Source organism: Meles meles, chromosome 1 (genome assembly GCF_922984935.1).
Source record: "Meles meles chromosome 1, mMelMel3.1 paternal haplotype, whole genome shotgun sequence".
Taxonomy (NCBI): Eukaryota; Metazoa; Chordata; class Mammalia; order Carnivora; family Mustelidae; genus Meles; species Meles meles.
In genome coordinates, this window is record NC_060066.1 from 205,274,096 (window position 1) to 205,289,336 (window position 15,241).

Consider the following 15,241-nt stretch of genomic DNA (forward strand, 5'->3'; position numbering starts at 1 on the left):
TCTGTGTATGGCGTCTTTTAGTCCTTATCACTGAAGAGTCCGTCTCATCCCCAATTTACAGATACAGAAACTGAGGCTTAGAGGCCACACACTCAGTCAGAGGTGGGGCCAGATCGCTTGGACTCCAGCATCCACGCTCCTCCATCCTGTGGGCCAGCAAGAGAAGGGCCAAGCCTCCTACAAGTGCCTGTGCCTCTGAGGCTTTTAATGGGGACTGTTCCCTTCTGCCCCCACCCCCACGCCCCAGATCCCGGGACAAGTTTGTGTTCCGATTCCTCTCTCAGATGAAAATCCAGGCTCTGAGCCCACATCTCCCAACCCGAACCACGTGCCCTGTCCCCCGGGGAAGGGTGGGTGCTTCTGACCTCATCCCACCAGCGGGACACTGTCCAAGCCCTGCTCTGGAGAGGCAACTCGGTCATCTGGCCTGTCGGTGCAGGCACTGCCAGAGAGAGCAGGAAAGAAAGACTGCTTCCTGCCCTCCGGACACCCCCGCCGCCGACCTCATCACCGGAAGTCCTGGTGCCGAACCTGGCCTGCCCTGGCAGAAGCTCAGTCGATGTGGAATTAACCTGCGGAGAAGGGATGTGAGGTGTGAAAAAGCAATTTACACTACGCGGCGTGGCCACAGACGTGCGCCGAGCACGGTGGTGTCAACCAGCAATCGTTCAGGGTGGTAGGTGCTGGGCAGGGGGAGGCTTGGAGGACACCGGGAGAGGCCTGGGTTTGAATCCCTGCTCTACCCTTAGCCGATTTAGTCACGCATTTATTGGGCAGTCGTGTGCCGGGCACGGGTGCCAGCACAGCATACGAGAGACTTGGCCTCTGCCGGTATACGGCGTGTAACCTGCTGGGAGAGGCGGGCAGGGAAGGAGTGAGGCTCCAGTCGTCGCGAGAAGAGTACCCACACCCCCTACCCCCTCCTCGCATAGCTGCCACCTCTGCTTGGGTCCTTAGGGCCAGGGGAGGGGGGGGGGAAGCAGCAGAGAGGATCTGGGGGCCAGGACACGAGAGTGGGGAGCTCAGGGGCCTCTATTTCCCCTTTTTGTTGAGTGAAGGGAACAGCCTTTCTGCAAGGTGGTTTCCCCTCCTCCCCTAGTGGGCTTGGGCCTGGCAGCAGCCAAGGGCTAAGGGGAAGCAGGGAGAGCTGTGCTGGCCCCCAGGGCCCACAGGGCTCCAGGTAACAGAAGTCCCTGCTATTCTGTAATAGACCCTGGAGAGGGGGTGGCGGATACTCATTCATTCATTCATTCATTCCTTTGACAAACCAGCGCCAGGGAACGCATCGGACATACAGAGTTTCTGTCTAATAGGCTTCAGAGTTTAAGGGACAGGCAGTGGGGTGCATGACTGGGGGGCAAGGAGATCCTATGTCCTCCCAGCCAGAGCTGCCACCTCAGGCCGAGGCTCCCCTGGTAAGGCAGGGCAAAGGTCTGCCCCAGAGGCAGGGGCCAGCACCCCCCCAAGCCAGTCTGCCCCAGGAGAACTGAGGGCATATCCATTCATTCCATTAATGTTTACTGAACAGCGGCTCTGAGCCTGGCACTGTGCCTAATGAGCATAAACAGGAGATGGGCAAGAACAGACTGTGGCTGTCTTCATGTAGCCCCCAAGCTCCCGTGGGAGAGGAGCAGAATTCAAATGGCCACGAACAAAGGGCAATGGGATAGCTGTGAGTCGCAAAGCAGAAGGTGCTTAGGGGCCAAACAGGGAGAAAAGGAAGGCTCCTCTGAAGAAGGGAGGGTTAGGTCTATCACTTGAAGGAGGGGAGACCTCATCAGTGTTGCAGGAGGAAGAAACAGCTTGTGCAAACGTCCTGGGGCAGGCAGAGGAAAGGGTTTAGGGAGAGACGACCAAAAGGCCATGTGGCTGCTGGGAGACCAGGCAGGGAATGAGGAGGCAGAGCCAGACCAAGATGAAGGGTGGGGTCCTGGGGATAGGCGGTCACAGGCAAGTTTAGCTTTTTCCCCAGATACCCTGGGAAGCCTGCGAAAGGCTTTGAGTAGAAGGGGGCCAGCGTCTGCGGTGGGTCAGGGAGGGCAAGGCGCATTTGAGAAGGCCTAGATTAGAAGTTATTACAGAGTCCAGGCAAGAGCTAATGGCGGTTTCCACCACAGTTGGGACGAGTGCGCAGAATTAGTGGCTGGGTGCTGGGCTGGGTGCAGGGGTGGGGAGCAAGGAAGCCTGAGGGATGGAAGGATGCTGGACCTCTGCCCAGATGGGGACCTCTTGGAGAGCCAGGCCTGGGGAAGGGTCAGGAGGGATGAATTTGGACTTGGGTCTTCCTTGGATCCTTGTTGCTTTGGGGATATTCCTGCGGCCAGGCCTGGTAGCCTGTGGTCCATGCACAGACCTCAGTGCTGGTTCTCAAAGCCAGCCCCACCCTGGAGCTGGCTGGGGAGACCCAGAAGGCACAACCAGAGAGGCAGTAGGGAAAGCAGGTCAGGAGGGCTGTCCTGGAAGCGAGGAGAAGCCAGAGGGGTGGCTGTGGGTGAATCCTCTTTAGGGGTCTCAGTTTCCTCCTCTGTGAAATGGGGTGACACGCCCTCCAAAACCCACCTCACACAAGACCCCAGCCCAGAGGTGGCGAGGAGATGGGGGAGACGTCTGCTCACCTAAAGTCTGAGCTGATGTGAGGGTGGCAGCGGGGGGCGCCTCCCCCAGGGCCGCCCCAGAAGCAGACTGGAGCCCCGCGGGCACGAAAGGCGGACGGAGCTCGCATTAGGACCCAGCGGCTCCAGGGTTGGAGGGCGGGCGCCCAGCCGTCGGGGGCCCGGAGGGGGGCTCGGAGAGGGCGGAGGGGCGGCTCCGCGGGCGGACTCGGAGCGGGCGGCGGAGTGACCTAACCAGGTAGGTAGGCGCGGGCCTGGCGCCGGGAGCGGCGGAGGCCACTAAGGTGACCCGGGGAGGTGGGGGCTGGGGTGCGGGGCTCCTCAGACCCCCGGGCCTGGGGCCGGCTGCCAGGCTTCCTGAACCCAGGGCCGTCTGAGCAGATGCTAAGAGGGCACTTGGGGGGTTTGGAGTCGCTTGGAGGGGGGCTCGAGTTTGGGGAAGTTTGGGGGAGCCCGAGTTGCGGCGTCGGGGCGTGGGGGTGGCTCTCCTTTTCCCCGGGAGGCTGAACTGCCACGGTGGGATGGGGGCGTAGGCCGGAGCCGCTGGGCCACAGCCCCGGAGAGACAAAGGGACACCCGAGACCCGGAGGGCGCGGGGAGTCTACGTAGGAGCTCGGGGCTGATTGTTCCCAGCTGTGCGCGGCCACATCTGGTCTCCCCCAGCCGCTCCGCACCCAGCCTCCTCCGTACCCGGGGAGCATGGGGTCGAGGGGCTCTGAGGAGGCCCCTCTCATCCCCTCTCGCCCACCGTCGCATGGGGTGGGGTCCCCAGAAGGGGAAGGGGCCTCCTAAGCAGCACTCGGCCTCCCCCACACCCCAGAATCCATAGTCTAGACAGAGGTGCTTGGAGATATGTTCCCCCCAAGAGGAAGGAGGATCTCTTACTCCCACACCCTTTGCCCCCCCCGGGTTGGGGCGTCCCCGCAATAATAAGCCTGGGCCTGAGTGCCAGACCTTTCCCAGGAGGGAGAGTCCATGCAGGAGGCTGAGAGGCCTAGGAGGGGTTTGGGGGACAGACAGCCCCACCCCACTTCTAAAGCCCCTTAGGCCCCCGCTCAAGGCCTCCTCCTGAGTGGTGACAGCTCCAGCTGGCCTGGCTGCCACCAGTCCATGGGGATGACGAGGGGACAGTGAGGCCTTGTGGGGAGTTACCAGGAAAGAGCTCCAGGTATTTCGGTCCTGCCTACCGTGAGAGGCCAAGGGTTTTCAGAACAGGACTGTAGGGAGCCAGAGTGCCCTGCCTCTGGGGCCGCTTGAGTCATGGGCCTCATCCCCTCCACCCCACCCCACCCCACCCCAGTAAGGAAGGGGGTGGCCGGGTGGCGAGTGTATGAGCCAGGCGGGGGGTCCCAGAAGGCTCAGGATTGGGAGGGAAGAGGGATCGATGCCCACGTTTCCTTCCCTCTCCCTAGACGCCCTGGGGCAGGCAGGTGTCCAGTTAACTGTCTGGAAGAACTCTCTTTGCTGTGGTGGGAGGGGCCCTCCTGGATGGGGGAGCCCTGGGCTGTCGCCCAACACCGCTGGAGAAGGATGACAGTCCAGTCCGGAGACCGCCTCCCACTGAGCCGGGACGGCACATGGGGACCCGTGGACCCTGCCAACCCCACAGTGTGGCCAGACACTGCCGTTCTTGAACTTCAAGAACCGGGGGAAGGCTAAGGACCGCTTAGGACCCGCACAACACTTGTCATACCGTGCTGGGGGCTCAGAACCCCTGGGCTGGGTGACATCATGGTCCCTTCAACACTGCCCTTCCAGGATCCAGAGAAACTCCCCTCAGACTCCACCCTAAGTGCTTCCTGCCGCTGCAGACAAAATAGACCTTAGTCTCGTGAGTCTGTAATGTAGACAGCCAGGTCTTAGGAGGCCTGGAGGCCTGGCAGGAGAGGAATCTTCTGGGGGTGGGAGCCCTGCCCAGGCCTGGCTGCCCTTCGGCCCCTGGGGCCCATGCGTGCATGTGGTTTCCTGCAGAGCAAGACACTCAGGGCCCTCTGGCTAATTGGGAACAGGTGGTGGGTTTGGCGGACGCTGCGGAGTCCCGGCTATGATGGTGGCTGAGCGGGGCCGGGGTCCTGAAGTTGGGCCTGGGGTCAGGGGTTCACATTAGTGCGTGAGACACCAGAGGTGCTGAGTCAGAAGATGGGCATGGCTGTAGGTTAGGAGTGGAGAGTCAGGCTAGTGGGGGACTGGGAAGTTCCCCCCGGTGAGAAGGGCAGGGTGGGTTCTGTCCATTCGCAAGATCAACGCTGGAACAAGGTTGGAGGCCTTGTCCCTTGGCACCTGAACACCTGATGGGCCACAGGGACAGCAGTTGTCCCTCCGTAGCCCCCCCGTCCCCCGTCTGCCCGACTCCCGGCCCTCCCTATGCCTGGCTTCTGGTCCGAGCGTCTCCTCCTCCTCTTCCGGGCTAGATGTGGGCAAGCAGAGGTGGGCTCCTCGGCCATGGGTGAGTGGGCCTGAACTACAGCTTGGCCCTCCTCTTCCTCTAGCTGTCCTGACACCAGCCCAGACGGCCTCACCTCGGAGCCATGAGAGCTGCCTACCTCTTCCTGCTGTTCCTGCCCGGTGAGTGGCTTCTGGGGCTGGGGGTGGGGTCCCCCCGGGTGGAAGCTGGCAGTGAGCCTTCATCGTGCCCTGTGGCCAGAACTCAGCTCCCTGGGTCGCAGGGCCTCCTGCCCCCTGGACCACAAACTAGACTGGCCAACCCCTCCCAAAGTCGGGGGCATCCCACACCCTCATCCCACCCCCCCACAGAAGCAGCCAGGCTGGGGCTCTGGAGAGTGGGTACACACCCAGGCACCGGGAGCCCCTGCTTTTCTTCTAATGTACTAACCCTCCTGGGAGCCGATGTGTAAGCGGGGAGAAGCACACAAGGCAAGGAGTGTCTAGGTTTGGGTTCCAGACCCATTTGGGACCCAACCACCCTATATTATCTTGACTGTGGAGTGACCCCCAATGCCCTGCCAGGTCTAACATTTATTCGTTTAACAGATATTTGTTGAGCTCCTACTATGTGCGAGGCACGGGCTTAGACCCTGGGGATACAGTGATGAACCAGGCAGACACATCCCTGCCTTCGTTGCTGCCCATCTCGGGACGGGAAGCTGCTATATCAAGTCCCTGTGATAAATGTCAGTGTGTCAAGTGCTATGATGGAAATAAACAGAAGAGTGGGAGGGAGAGGGCGGCCGGTGAAGGCCTCTTGGCAGACTGGATTTTTAGTTGAGACCTGAAGGAAGAAAAGTTAACCAAGATTGTAGGCCTGGGGAAGGTCAAATGCAAAGGCCTTGGGGCAGACAGGAGGATGCTGAGTTCCAGGAAGAGTCAGGAAGCCACGATGGAGGGGACAGCCCAAAAGTCAGTAAGGTGACCTGGTAACAGGGAGTGTAAGGGCCTTTATGCTTGACGAATGAGTTTGGATCCCTTGGATCTAAGAGTTGGGGTGTAGAATCTTAAGGTCTTACCTGCCTGCTGCCCTTGGGACTCCTACCTGTCCTCCCCAGATGTGCCTTGGGGCCGCTGCTGTCCTTCCCTGCAGGGCACCCCTCATGCTTTGCTTCCTCGCGGCAGGCCTGCTGGCTCAGGGCCAATACGACCTAGACCCGCTGCCTCCGTTCCCAGACCAAGTCCAGTACACCCACTACAGTGACCAGATAGGTAAGGGCCTTGCCCTCCCCGGGTCTCCCCACACCCTGCCAGGGTGTGCCTGACTCAGCTGGGGACCCGGTGGGAAGGGGGTGGGAGGCCTGGGTTTAGTTGTGACCTTCTTGGCCCCTGGGACTGAGAGCTCACCCAACCCCCGGCAATTCCATATTTGTCTTTGTTCTCAGAAAACGCGGACTACTATGATTATCAAGGTAAAGGCGGGGACGTAGGGCGGGGCAGGCCAGGTGGGTGAGTAGCGGGGTGGGGGCTGGAGAGAATGGAGTGGACCCTCTGATCGTCCCCCATCTCAGAGGTGACTCCCCGGCCCCCCGCGGAGCAGTTCCAGTTCCAGTCCCAGCAGCAAGTCCAGCAGGAAGTCATCGGGGTCCCCACCGTAGGTAGGCTGTCCGCTCCTGTCAACCGTGGGAGGGCGGGTCTGTGCTGGGCTGGGGCGGGTCCTCGGAACAGACCCCTCTCAGTGATCTCTGCCGGCCCCTCTCCCAACACCAGCTCCGGGAAACGTGGAGACAGAGCCCACGGAGCCTGGGCCTCTCGGTAAGCGCTTCCCCTACCGCAGGGGAAACGGAGGCACGGCCCCCCACGCTGGGGTAGAGTAGGGGCGGCGCTGGTAGGACAGAGACAGCCAGGCCTTTGGCTTTTGCCGGGTAGATGGTAGGGTAGTGGCTTGCAGACGTGCCCCTGCCTTAGGCCAGCAACTCCAGGGCCCCTCGGGCAGCTCTGGGGGACCTTCTTGCCCCTGGGCTCAGCCGTAGACTCAGGAAGGGCCCTCTACCCCCAGACACTGAGAAGGGGAAGGGGGCACTGGGTGGAGGGAAGCCAAAGCCCTAGCCAGCCAAGCGAGCCCGTGCTGCCCCCACAAGCCTGAGGGAGCCAGACTGTGACGGCTGCGCTCCCCGAGCTGAGCTCAGTGTCAGGGTGTCGTCTTGCGAGTCGGCACAGCCCTGCCCCGGTGGTTGGTGTGTGCTTGTGTGTGCTTCTGCGACCCTGTGAGTGCGCGTGGTTGGGTTTGAGCTTATAGGCTTCCAAGTGTGGTTGCAAATCTGTGCCCGTTATCAATACATTGTATAAAACCCGGCGGCCCCTGGGGGCTCAGCCGCTGTCTGTGCAGCTGTGCATGCCCCTGTGCGTGTGCGCCCCGGGCCAGAGGGCGCAGGGTGGACCTAGACCCCCATAGGACAGCCGGTCTTGGTGGGCAGTGTTGGGGGCTCGCCCCAGCACGGGGCCCCAGGCTGCAGCCGCTCGTCTGATCCTGCCCGTCACCCAGACTGCCGAGAGGAACAGTACCCGTGCACCCGCCTCTACTCCATCCACAAGCCTTGTAAACAGTGTCTCAACGAGGCCTGCTTCTACAGGTGAGCACGCGTAGGGCAGTGGGGCGGGGAGGCCGCCGCGGCGCAGGGCGGGCAGCAGCACCCAGCCCAGGTGGGACTTGAGGGAAGCACAAATCCTGAAGTGGAACTCGACTCTGGCTGAGGCCTGACCTCGGGGGTCGGGGTGTGCGGGCTCCCCCAGTGGGGCTGGGTGACGGTGGGGTGACACGACCGTCCCCGCTCCGTGTCCCCAGCCTCCGCCGTGTGTACGTGGTCAACAGGGAGATCTGTGTCCGCACGGTCTGTGCCCATGAGGAGCTCCTTCGAGGTAGGAAGACCTGCCCCCCTAGACCCCTCCCTGCTCCGCCCCTGGTGGTTATGAAGCATGTGTCCTGTGCCGGGGTCACTGCTGGGGGGACCCTGAGCTCCCTCCTGGCTGCTCAGCCTCGGAACGTTCCCTGCCACGGGGCGTGGGGGGGGGCAGGGGTTTTCCATCACCCCAGCCTCACCCTGACCCCAGCTCCTTGCCCCCACCGCAGCTGACCTGTGTCGGGACAAGTTCTCCAAGTGCGGCGTCATGGCCAGCAGTGGCCTGTGTCAGTCCGTGGCGGCCTCCTGTGCCCGGAGCTGCGGGGGCTGCTAGGGCCGAGCTGGCAGCCCCGCGCCCTGGACCTTCCCCGGCTCCGGGGCCCTCAGGCCCTGCCTGACCTGGTGCTTTTCTCCCCAGCCTCACATTCCTTTTATTCTGTAAGAAGTTAGTGGACTGTGGCCCCGGGGGTTCGTCTCAGGCCCCTCTCATAGCCTGCGGCCATCCCTGGGACCCAAGGCAGGGGGCTCCCCATTGTCCAGTGTTCGCCCCCAGATGAGGGGCCTCCCAGGTCTCTCGGTGGGACCGGGGCCTCTGATGTGCCTTCTCAGTCCCTGTGAGGACAGTCCCCCGGCCCCCCAGCCCCTCGAGGCAGGCTATGCCCCTCACCCCAGCTGGTCTGCTTGGGTTTCCTACAGTTCCCGGGCATAGACCACCTTTGTTTTATATAAAATTAAAATTGTTTTTACAAAAGATTCAGTCATTTTTTGGTTGGGAGCACAGGGCAGGTGGCCAGCTGCCTCCAACACTGCTTGTCCTCATTGAGAGGCTGCCTGGCCCCCTGGGACAAGGGACCGTTCAGGTGACCTGTGGCCTTGCCTCTGCGGTCCCAATCCTGCCTCCTTGATCACTGGCTTTAGCGGACCCACCCAGAAAGATGGATTGTGACAACTTCCCTGCCCAGGGTCTATGGGTCACTGGGGGGAAGAAGGGGATACAGCTTCCTCGTCGTCCAGGCTGCTTGGTGAGGGCATGAGTTCCCTGTCATCAGAGGGATGCAAGCCCAGACAGGAGTCTGCCCAAGTGCAGGCATAAAGGTACGTACGTCTAGGATATAAAGCAGGAGGTCAAGGTAGGTGGACTCAGACCCACCTTTGCAGGGGGAAGGCTGGTGGTCAGAGGGCGGAAGTAGGCCAAGGCCTTAGCAGGCCTCCCTCTGACCAGCACATGAGGACCGGGCTCCCCGTGTCAGACCAGCACACCCTCCCAACAGGCCTGCGTGGTGGGTCCTGGTAATGTCTCTAACAGACCAGAAGCCCAGGGGCATCAGTGACCCACCCAGGGTCCACAGCCGGAGGTGGCAGAGCTGGGGCAGAGCCCGACTCCACTGGACTCCAGGGAGGAGAGGAATGTCTCCTCGTCAACACGGAGTGCCTTGCACGTGAACCTCCTCACAACCACCCCACAAGGTGTGTCCCATTTTACACACAAGCAATCCGAGCCTCGGAGAGGTTGTGCAGGCTTCACCAGGCCCACTCGGTCGAGCCGGGACAAGACCCCATGGTCTCTCCCAGGCCTGCACTGTCTGGACCGCCTGCCTGTGTCCAGAGTGGGGCCCCGTCCTGAGGAGGGCCCCGGTGTCCCCCTCCTGGGCCCTCCAATCTCTCAGGTGCAGAATTGAAGAGACACGTCCATACAAACCGTTTTTAGAAAATGAGGTCTCCTTGCTACAAAAAAAACACAATAGTTCTGAACCGTTAACACTGTAAAAAGGTATAAAAATACAGGGACTCTGAACTCTGAGGAATTTCCTGACAAACACTCCGAACTAAGGCAGAGAGCTCTGGAAAGCTGGGGGAGGGGCCCGGGTCTCTGACTCCCGGGCTCCCCTCCTCTTTCCCCCTCCTCTTTCCGGTGAGCCCATGTCCCAGGGCCAGGCGAAGGCAAGGAGGGTGTCTCCTTTACCCCAGGCTTTGGCTCAGCCACTCAGAGAGGCTCTCACAGGACCTGGAGGCTCATCCCAGGGGAGGGACCAAACTGAGGTGGGACCCATGGGTGAGGCCACAAAGCTGCTCCTCGCCTGGGCGGACCCTGCGGACAGGGGGGGCTGCGGTCCTGCCCCGGCTGCTGCGGCTGTTCTCTAGGACGCCAGCCAGGAAGGGGCTCATTCCCCCGCGGGGCCGGACATGGGGGAGAAGGATGCCGAGCTCCTGCGAAACTCCTGTTCCAACTGTCCCTTCAGTGTGGACACCTGGAGAAGAAAGAGAAGATGGCGGCTCAGGCCACCAGGCTGATGTCCAAGAAGGTGGGGATGGGGGGGTGGCTGCAGCCAGGGCCCCACAAGGGACGCAATCCTGCCTGTTTCAGGAAAAAACGGCTCTCGTGAAGCACCAGGCTGCTTCCTTCCCCTCCCATTCCGTCTCACACGGCAGCTGGCTGTCTTCTGACCGCTCCTCGCATCTCCTCGGGCCACCTGTCCCCACTCGCGTCATTGAGGCAGGCCTCGTGCCCATGACCCATGACCCAGGCCTGGCTACCCATGCACAGGTCAGCATCATCCCCGGGACTTCTACGGTTGCTCTCAGGAAAAAGGTCCCCTTTTCTCTATTGTGGGTCGTTGGGATGACCTAGGCTGGGGCTGCTGACGCCAGCTGTCCCACCCAGGGGACAGCCATGAGGACGCAGAGCCACAGCAGGGGGCCAGAGTTCCAGGGACATCACTTGGGCCTGTGTCTGGCCATGACAGGTACCAGGTGGGTCCCCGATCAGACCACCGACTGCTTCTACCCGAGGTCAGGGCCAGCCCTCCGCCGCTCCTCCCCCTCCTCCCTGCTTCCACATCCCGGGGAGGGGCCCGAGTACCTGCTCCTCCAGGCCCCGCACCCGCTGCCGGTGGGCCCGCTCCCGCGCCTCCAGCGTGCGCTCTGTCTGCACCTGGGCACTGCGCAGGCGCTCCACCTCCTGCTGCAGCTCCCGCTGCTGCTGCTCCTCGGCCTCCAGCTGGGCCGGGCTCTGGGCCTCCAGGGCCACCACCTGGGCCTGTGGGAGCGGCAGCTGGTCAGGGGTCTGGCCCTGTGTGCGTGTGCCGTGTGCGCGTGCAAGGGGATGTCAGGCACCTCCCGGAGCCTAAAGGCCCCTCGGAGCAAAGTCAGTGCAGGCACGGGGTGCAGGAGAAATCCTTGTTTGTCCCCCATGTTCCTGGCCCACCTGGTCTGCAAATCCTGGGTCAGGGTACCTAGTGAGCCCCGCTGACAGGCGTGCACCCATGCGCGCGTGCACACACACAGATGTAGTCAGAGACAGACCCACACGCACACAGAGGCACAAAAGCAAGCACGTAAACACTTACCGTGTTCACATGGATGCACACATATGTGCAAAAGCCCAACACTCCTACATGTATCTACAGATAGGAAGACATCTGTACAGAAAGACACACACACACATAAAACACATTCCTAGTACTTGCACTTGCCACGTCCGTGCACAAGACTCAGGAGACATGCACGAGAATACTCCCAGGCACGCTCACACCTCTGCATGCCCAGAGCACACACACACAGGCTCACATACTAACTGGCATGTCTTTTCTCTCCACGCTGGGAGGACCCCTCCCTCCGGGCCCTCGCTTTGGGCTGCCCCCTCCAAGGGTCCGGACTCAGGGGGTTATGGAGGCTGAGGAGCCTGGGCCGGTTCGGCACTCAGGCCAAGGGCAGGGTGGGAGGTGGGGCCCGGCTCCAGGGCTCGGGAGAGAGAGGGTGGCCAGGGGCTGAACCTCCAGCAGCTGGATCTGCTTCTGGGCCTCAGCCAGTTCCAGCTCGGCCCCCGTGAGCGTGCGGTCCAGGCGGCCCCTCTCCACATTCAGCCGCACTGTGTCCTCGTGGCTGCGAAGCTTCTCGCGCTCCACCTGGGCAGGGAGAGCAGGAGGGCATCAGGGGACCCCCAGGAAGGAGGGAGGTCCCATGAAGAGGGAAGGGCCCAGGGAGAGGGGTCAGGTTAGAGGCAGCAAGACCAGGGGCCGGGGTCGGGGGGCACACAGCAAAAATCAACCCTGGCTAGGACCCAGAGGAAGGCAGGGGAGGGCCCCAGAGGCTCGGCCCACCTTGTCCAGCATCCTCTTGAGGGCCAGGCGGTCCTTCTCCAGCCGCAGCGCTGACCGTTCCACCTCCCGCTTCTCGACCTCCAGCTGGCCGAGGGCGCCCTGCAGGCCGTCCAGGCGCTCCTGCAGTAGCCGCCGCTCGTCCCGCAGCTTCTGGACTGTTTGCAGGGCTGCAGCCTCAGCCTCCTGGCGCTGCCGCAGCACCTGAAAAAGCCAGCAAGCGCCCAGTGCGGCCAAGCCTCCTGAAACCCGTCAGACAGCTATCAGCTGAGGCCGTCTCTCCGGGCCTCAGCTTCTCCATCTGTGTAATAGGGGCGGGGGCTGAAGGAACCATGCTTCCCCACGGGAGGCTGGGCCCAGGTCAGGGATGAGGTTGGAATAAGGAGGGTCCCCCTCCATCCTCAGCATCCTGGGGACAGAAGGGGCCCATCCCAGCCCTCACCTCCTGGAGCTGTCGCAGCTGGCCCTCCGCCTCCGCCCGCTGCAGCTCCAGGTCCGCCAGCTCACCCCGCATCGTCTGCACCTGCTCAGCCAGGGAGCTGCTCTGCTTGCGTGCCTCGGATAACGCCTGCCGGGCGGCTTCCAGCCGTTCCTGGGGGACAGGGGCTGGTGGTACCAGGAGGGAGCAGAGGCTCCCCTCTACTCTATAGCTCTGGGTCAGGGTCACAGCCCATAAAACAGCTCCAAAATCTGGAGGACGAGGCAGACGGCAGCCCTGTCCCATGGACCTACATAAGGTGGGGACCCCTCAGACCCCAGCTCTGTCCCATCAACCCTGCCTCTGGGTCTCTGTAAGCCTCAATGACCTATTCTCTTATTGCTCTCCCCCGCCCAAGCTTCACTGACCGGCTCCCTAGGGTTCCCGACTGATGGCCCCAGTGGCTGCCTGTCAGGGTCCCTCCAAGCCTGCCCTTGACGGCGAACTCTCACTGAGCCCACCCCGCGCCCGGCCCCGGAATCCGTACTTGGAGCACTTGGCGGTCATGTTCGCAGGCAGTGAGGGCCTTCTGTAGGTGCAGATTCTTTTCCTGCGTGCTGGTAAGGCTGGCATTATTCTGGGCCAAGGCTTCGGTCAGGCCCTGCACCTTGTCCCTCAAGGCCCCCTCGCTCTCCTCCACCTTGGCCAGAGCCCCACTCAGCCGATTCACTGTCAGCTGCAGGGTCCCTGCCTTCACCTCACTGTCTGCCACCTGGCAGGGGGACACAGGACGGTAAGGCGGCTCTGCTCTCACCACGGCCTCCAGCAAGGAGGCTGAATCCAAGCCAAGCCCCTCCCACTCTGCCTCGGCCTTCATCACTGACGCTCATTGTTCCCATGTGCTCCCACTGGCTCAGCCCACTGCAACCAGGGCCCTGGCCCACTGCTGCTTAACTCCCCTCACCCGGAGTGCCGCCCGCCTGGTTGTCTCAGACCCCACGGTCTCCTCCCTGCTATAGAAGAGGGAGAAAAACCACCACAGCCTCCACGACCCGGAAATGTTCTGAGTTCTTGACTTTGGCAGGTGACCGTGCAGGGCTAGCAGAGTTCCTGAACATTCTAGAGCTGAGCTTCCTAGCAGCCAAGGCAAAAAGGGACACGAGTGGAATCTACATCTCTAACTTGTCCCATCTGCTTCCTAGGCAGGAAGCAGACTTCCTAGACTCTGTTGTGAGAGTCTCACACTCTAATTTTGTCTGTTTCTTATTAGCTATGTTGACCTTGGGTGATGAGGTCACCTCTGAACCCGTCTGTCCTCTGTCTGTCCGTCCATGAAATAAGGATGACGCTTGCCTCACAGGGCTGCTGGGAATATCACGTGGTCCCTGTGAAGCACCTGGTGCTGGGCGGACGAGAAGCCTCCAGGCGGAGGTGGGGACCCACCTGTCTCTGCAGGGAGTCCACCCGGTCCTGCAGGGCCTGGGCCTGGGCCTCACGGTCACTCAGACCCAGGCGGCTGCGCTGCAGCTCCCCCTCAAGCGAGCGCCGCTGCAGCTCCAGCTTGATGGTGCGGCTCTCGGAGGCATCCAGCACCTCCTTCAGGCGCCGCTTGTCGCTCTCCAGCTTCACCTCGTTGGCCTTCATCTTGCTGATCTTCTCCTGGGGGTGCGGAGGGGTCAGACCCCGGCTGCCCGGTCGCCCCACACCCCCCCATCCCCGCAGGAGAAAGTGGGGAGCAGCCTTGAGGCAGCTGGTCCAACCACTCCCTGTGTGACCTGGGGCCAGCCTGTGACCCTCCAGAGGCCTCAGTCAACCCATACGTTTGCAGGATGCGTTGCTCTGAGAATCTCAGCACGTTCTGGTTTGGGCTGAGCGTACCAGGCTTTGTGATCCAGAATTCTCTTTTTCCGCTCTGTGGCCCTAGTTCAAATATGTATAGTGGGAGACTGCACTGCCTGGGGAGGGTACCACAAGGTATTCACAGAGCCCTGGGGAGGACGGAGGGAGGGTAAAAATGCAGATTCCAGGGCGACCCTGCTCTGCTGCCTCACTCCCCAGAGGCAGGCCCAGAAGCTGCACTGGGACCTGAACAGAGCCGGGTAGGAGCCCTGGGCCCCACCTGGTTTCAGGGGATGGTGTTCTTCCCCTCACATGGGGTCAGACAATAAAGGAAGCTTGAGAAGTGGGGACAGGACAGAAAGACAGACGGGGGCCCTTCCATTGCCATTCCCATCCCATTACATCCGAAACAACCCTGCCCTGTGCCCGGCCCCTCTGCCGCCGTGCTCAGAGCCCCAATGCAGCCATGTCTGGACCTGGCAGCCCCACGCTGGCCCCTGCCCAGCTTTGTTCCTGGCCTCCTCCTGCGGCCCCTGTGGCTGGGCCCAAGGCCAGAGCTGGAACCACAGACATAACAATCCAGCTCAAACTTGACCTGGAGCCAGAGGCAGGGGGTGGGCTGTGGGGGCAAGGCTGGAGGGCTAGGGAGTGAGGGGGGAAGGAGCGAGGGAATCTGTAGCTGTGAGAAAGGCTCAAGTCTTTGGTGGCCTGGACGGTCACTACCAGGGCTAGGGTGTCCTGCCCCAGACACACACACACACACACACACATACATACACGTACACAGATGTCCCCCAAACACAGAAAAACCCCAGAGCACCACTCGTATGGCTATACAGAGGAAAAGGAAATGGTCCCCCAAACACCAGACATTAAGACCCTTTGAGCATCGTCTCCAGGAGACAATGGCTACTCTCCCCCGTTTACAGAGGAAGAAAGTGAGAGTGGGCAAGCAAGCTGCCGGACCAGGACTAGAATCCAGGCTTTCCT

General features: G+C 61.8%; 2 protein-coding genes across 5 annotated transcripts in view; one reads left to right on the forward strand and one right to left on the reverse strand.

Moving 5' to 3' along the window:
• Window positions 1-2,703: 2,703 nt before the first annotated feature.
• Window positions 2,704-8,630, forward strand: MFAP2 (microfibril associated protein 2). Of its 2 annotated transcripts, none has more exons than XM_046014609.1 (9): window positions 2,704-2,850; window positions 5,102-5,177; window positions 6,183-6,269; window positions 6,443-6,469; window positions 6,569-6,655; window positions 6,768-6,812; window positions 7,543-7,630; window positions 7,843-7,916; window positions 8,128-8,629. In XM_046014609.1, exons 2-9 carry the CDS (start codon window positions 5,141-5,143, stop codon window positions 8,229-8,231), a joined length of 549 nt encoding a protein of 182 aa, XP_045870565.1. In that variant the 5' UTR covers window positions 2,704-2,850; window positions 5,102-5,140; the 3' UTR covers window positions 8,232-8,629. The 2 variants fall into 2 exon arrangements, with proteins under 2 accessions (XP_045870565.1, XP_045870573.1); XM_046014617.1 differs by lacking the exon at window positions 2,704-2,850 and adding an exon at window positions 2,853-2,896 and having other exon boundaries at window positions 8,128-8,630.
• A 956-nt stretch (window positions 8,631-9,586) lies between these two features.
• CROCC (ciliary rootlet coiled-coil, rootletin) overlaps window positions 9,587-15,241 on the reverse strand; it is a 40,236-nt gene continuing 34,581 nt past the window's right edge. For 2 of the 3 annotated variants that reach the window (XM_046007766.1, XM_046007767.1), the window contains 7 exons: window positions 13,856-14,071; window positions 12,960-13,184; window positions 12,437-12,586; window positions 11,998-12,198; window positions 11,671-11,802; window positions 10,758-10,934; window positions 9,587-10,146 (listed from right to left, as the gene is read on the reverse strand). In XM_046007766.1, the coding sequence (XP_045863722.1) occupies window positions 10,060-10,146; window positions 10,758-10,934; window positions 11,671-11,802; window positions 11,998-12,198; window positions 12,437-12,586; window positions 12,960-13,184; window positions 13,856-14,071 (1,188 nt within the window). In that variant the 3' untranslated portion in view covers window positions 9,587-10,059. Of the gene's footprint in view, window positions 10,147-10,757; window positions 10,935-11,472; window positions 11,803-11,997; window positions 12,199-12,436; window positions 12,587-12,959; window positions 13,185-13,855; window positions 14,072-15,241 lie in introns of those variants that run through there. The other variant, XR_006818645.1, reaches the window with a different exon arrangement.

What these genes read in the sequence shown, in the direction of transcription:
- MFAP2 (XM_046014609.1), top strand. Translation starts at nt 5,141, where the DNA reads ATGAGAGCTGCCTACCTCTTCCTGCTGTTCCTGCCCG. An exon ending in CCACTACAGTGACCAGATAG is followed by an intron (nt 6,270 to 6,442) that starts GTAAGGGCCTTG and finishes CTTTGTTCTCAG; the next exon opens with AAAACGCGGACTACTATGAT. An exon ending in CACGGAGCCTGGGCCTCTCG is followed by an intron (nt 6,813 to 7,542) that starts GTAAGCGCTTCC and finishes CCCGTCACCCAG; the next exon opens with ACTGCCGAGAGGAACAGTAC.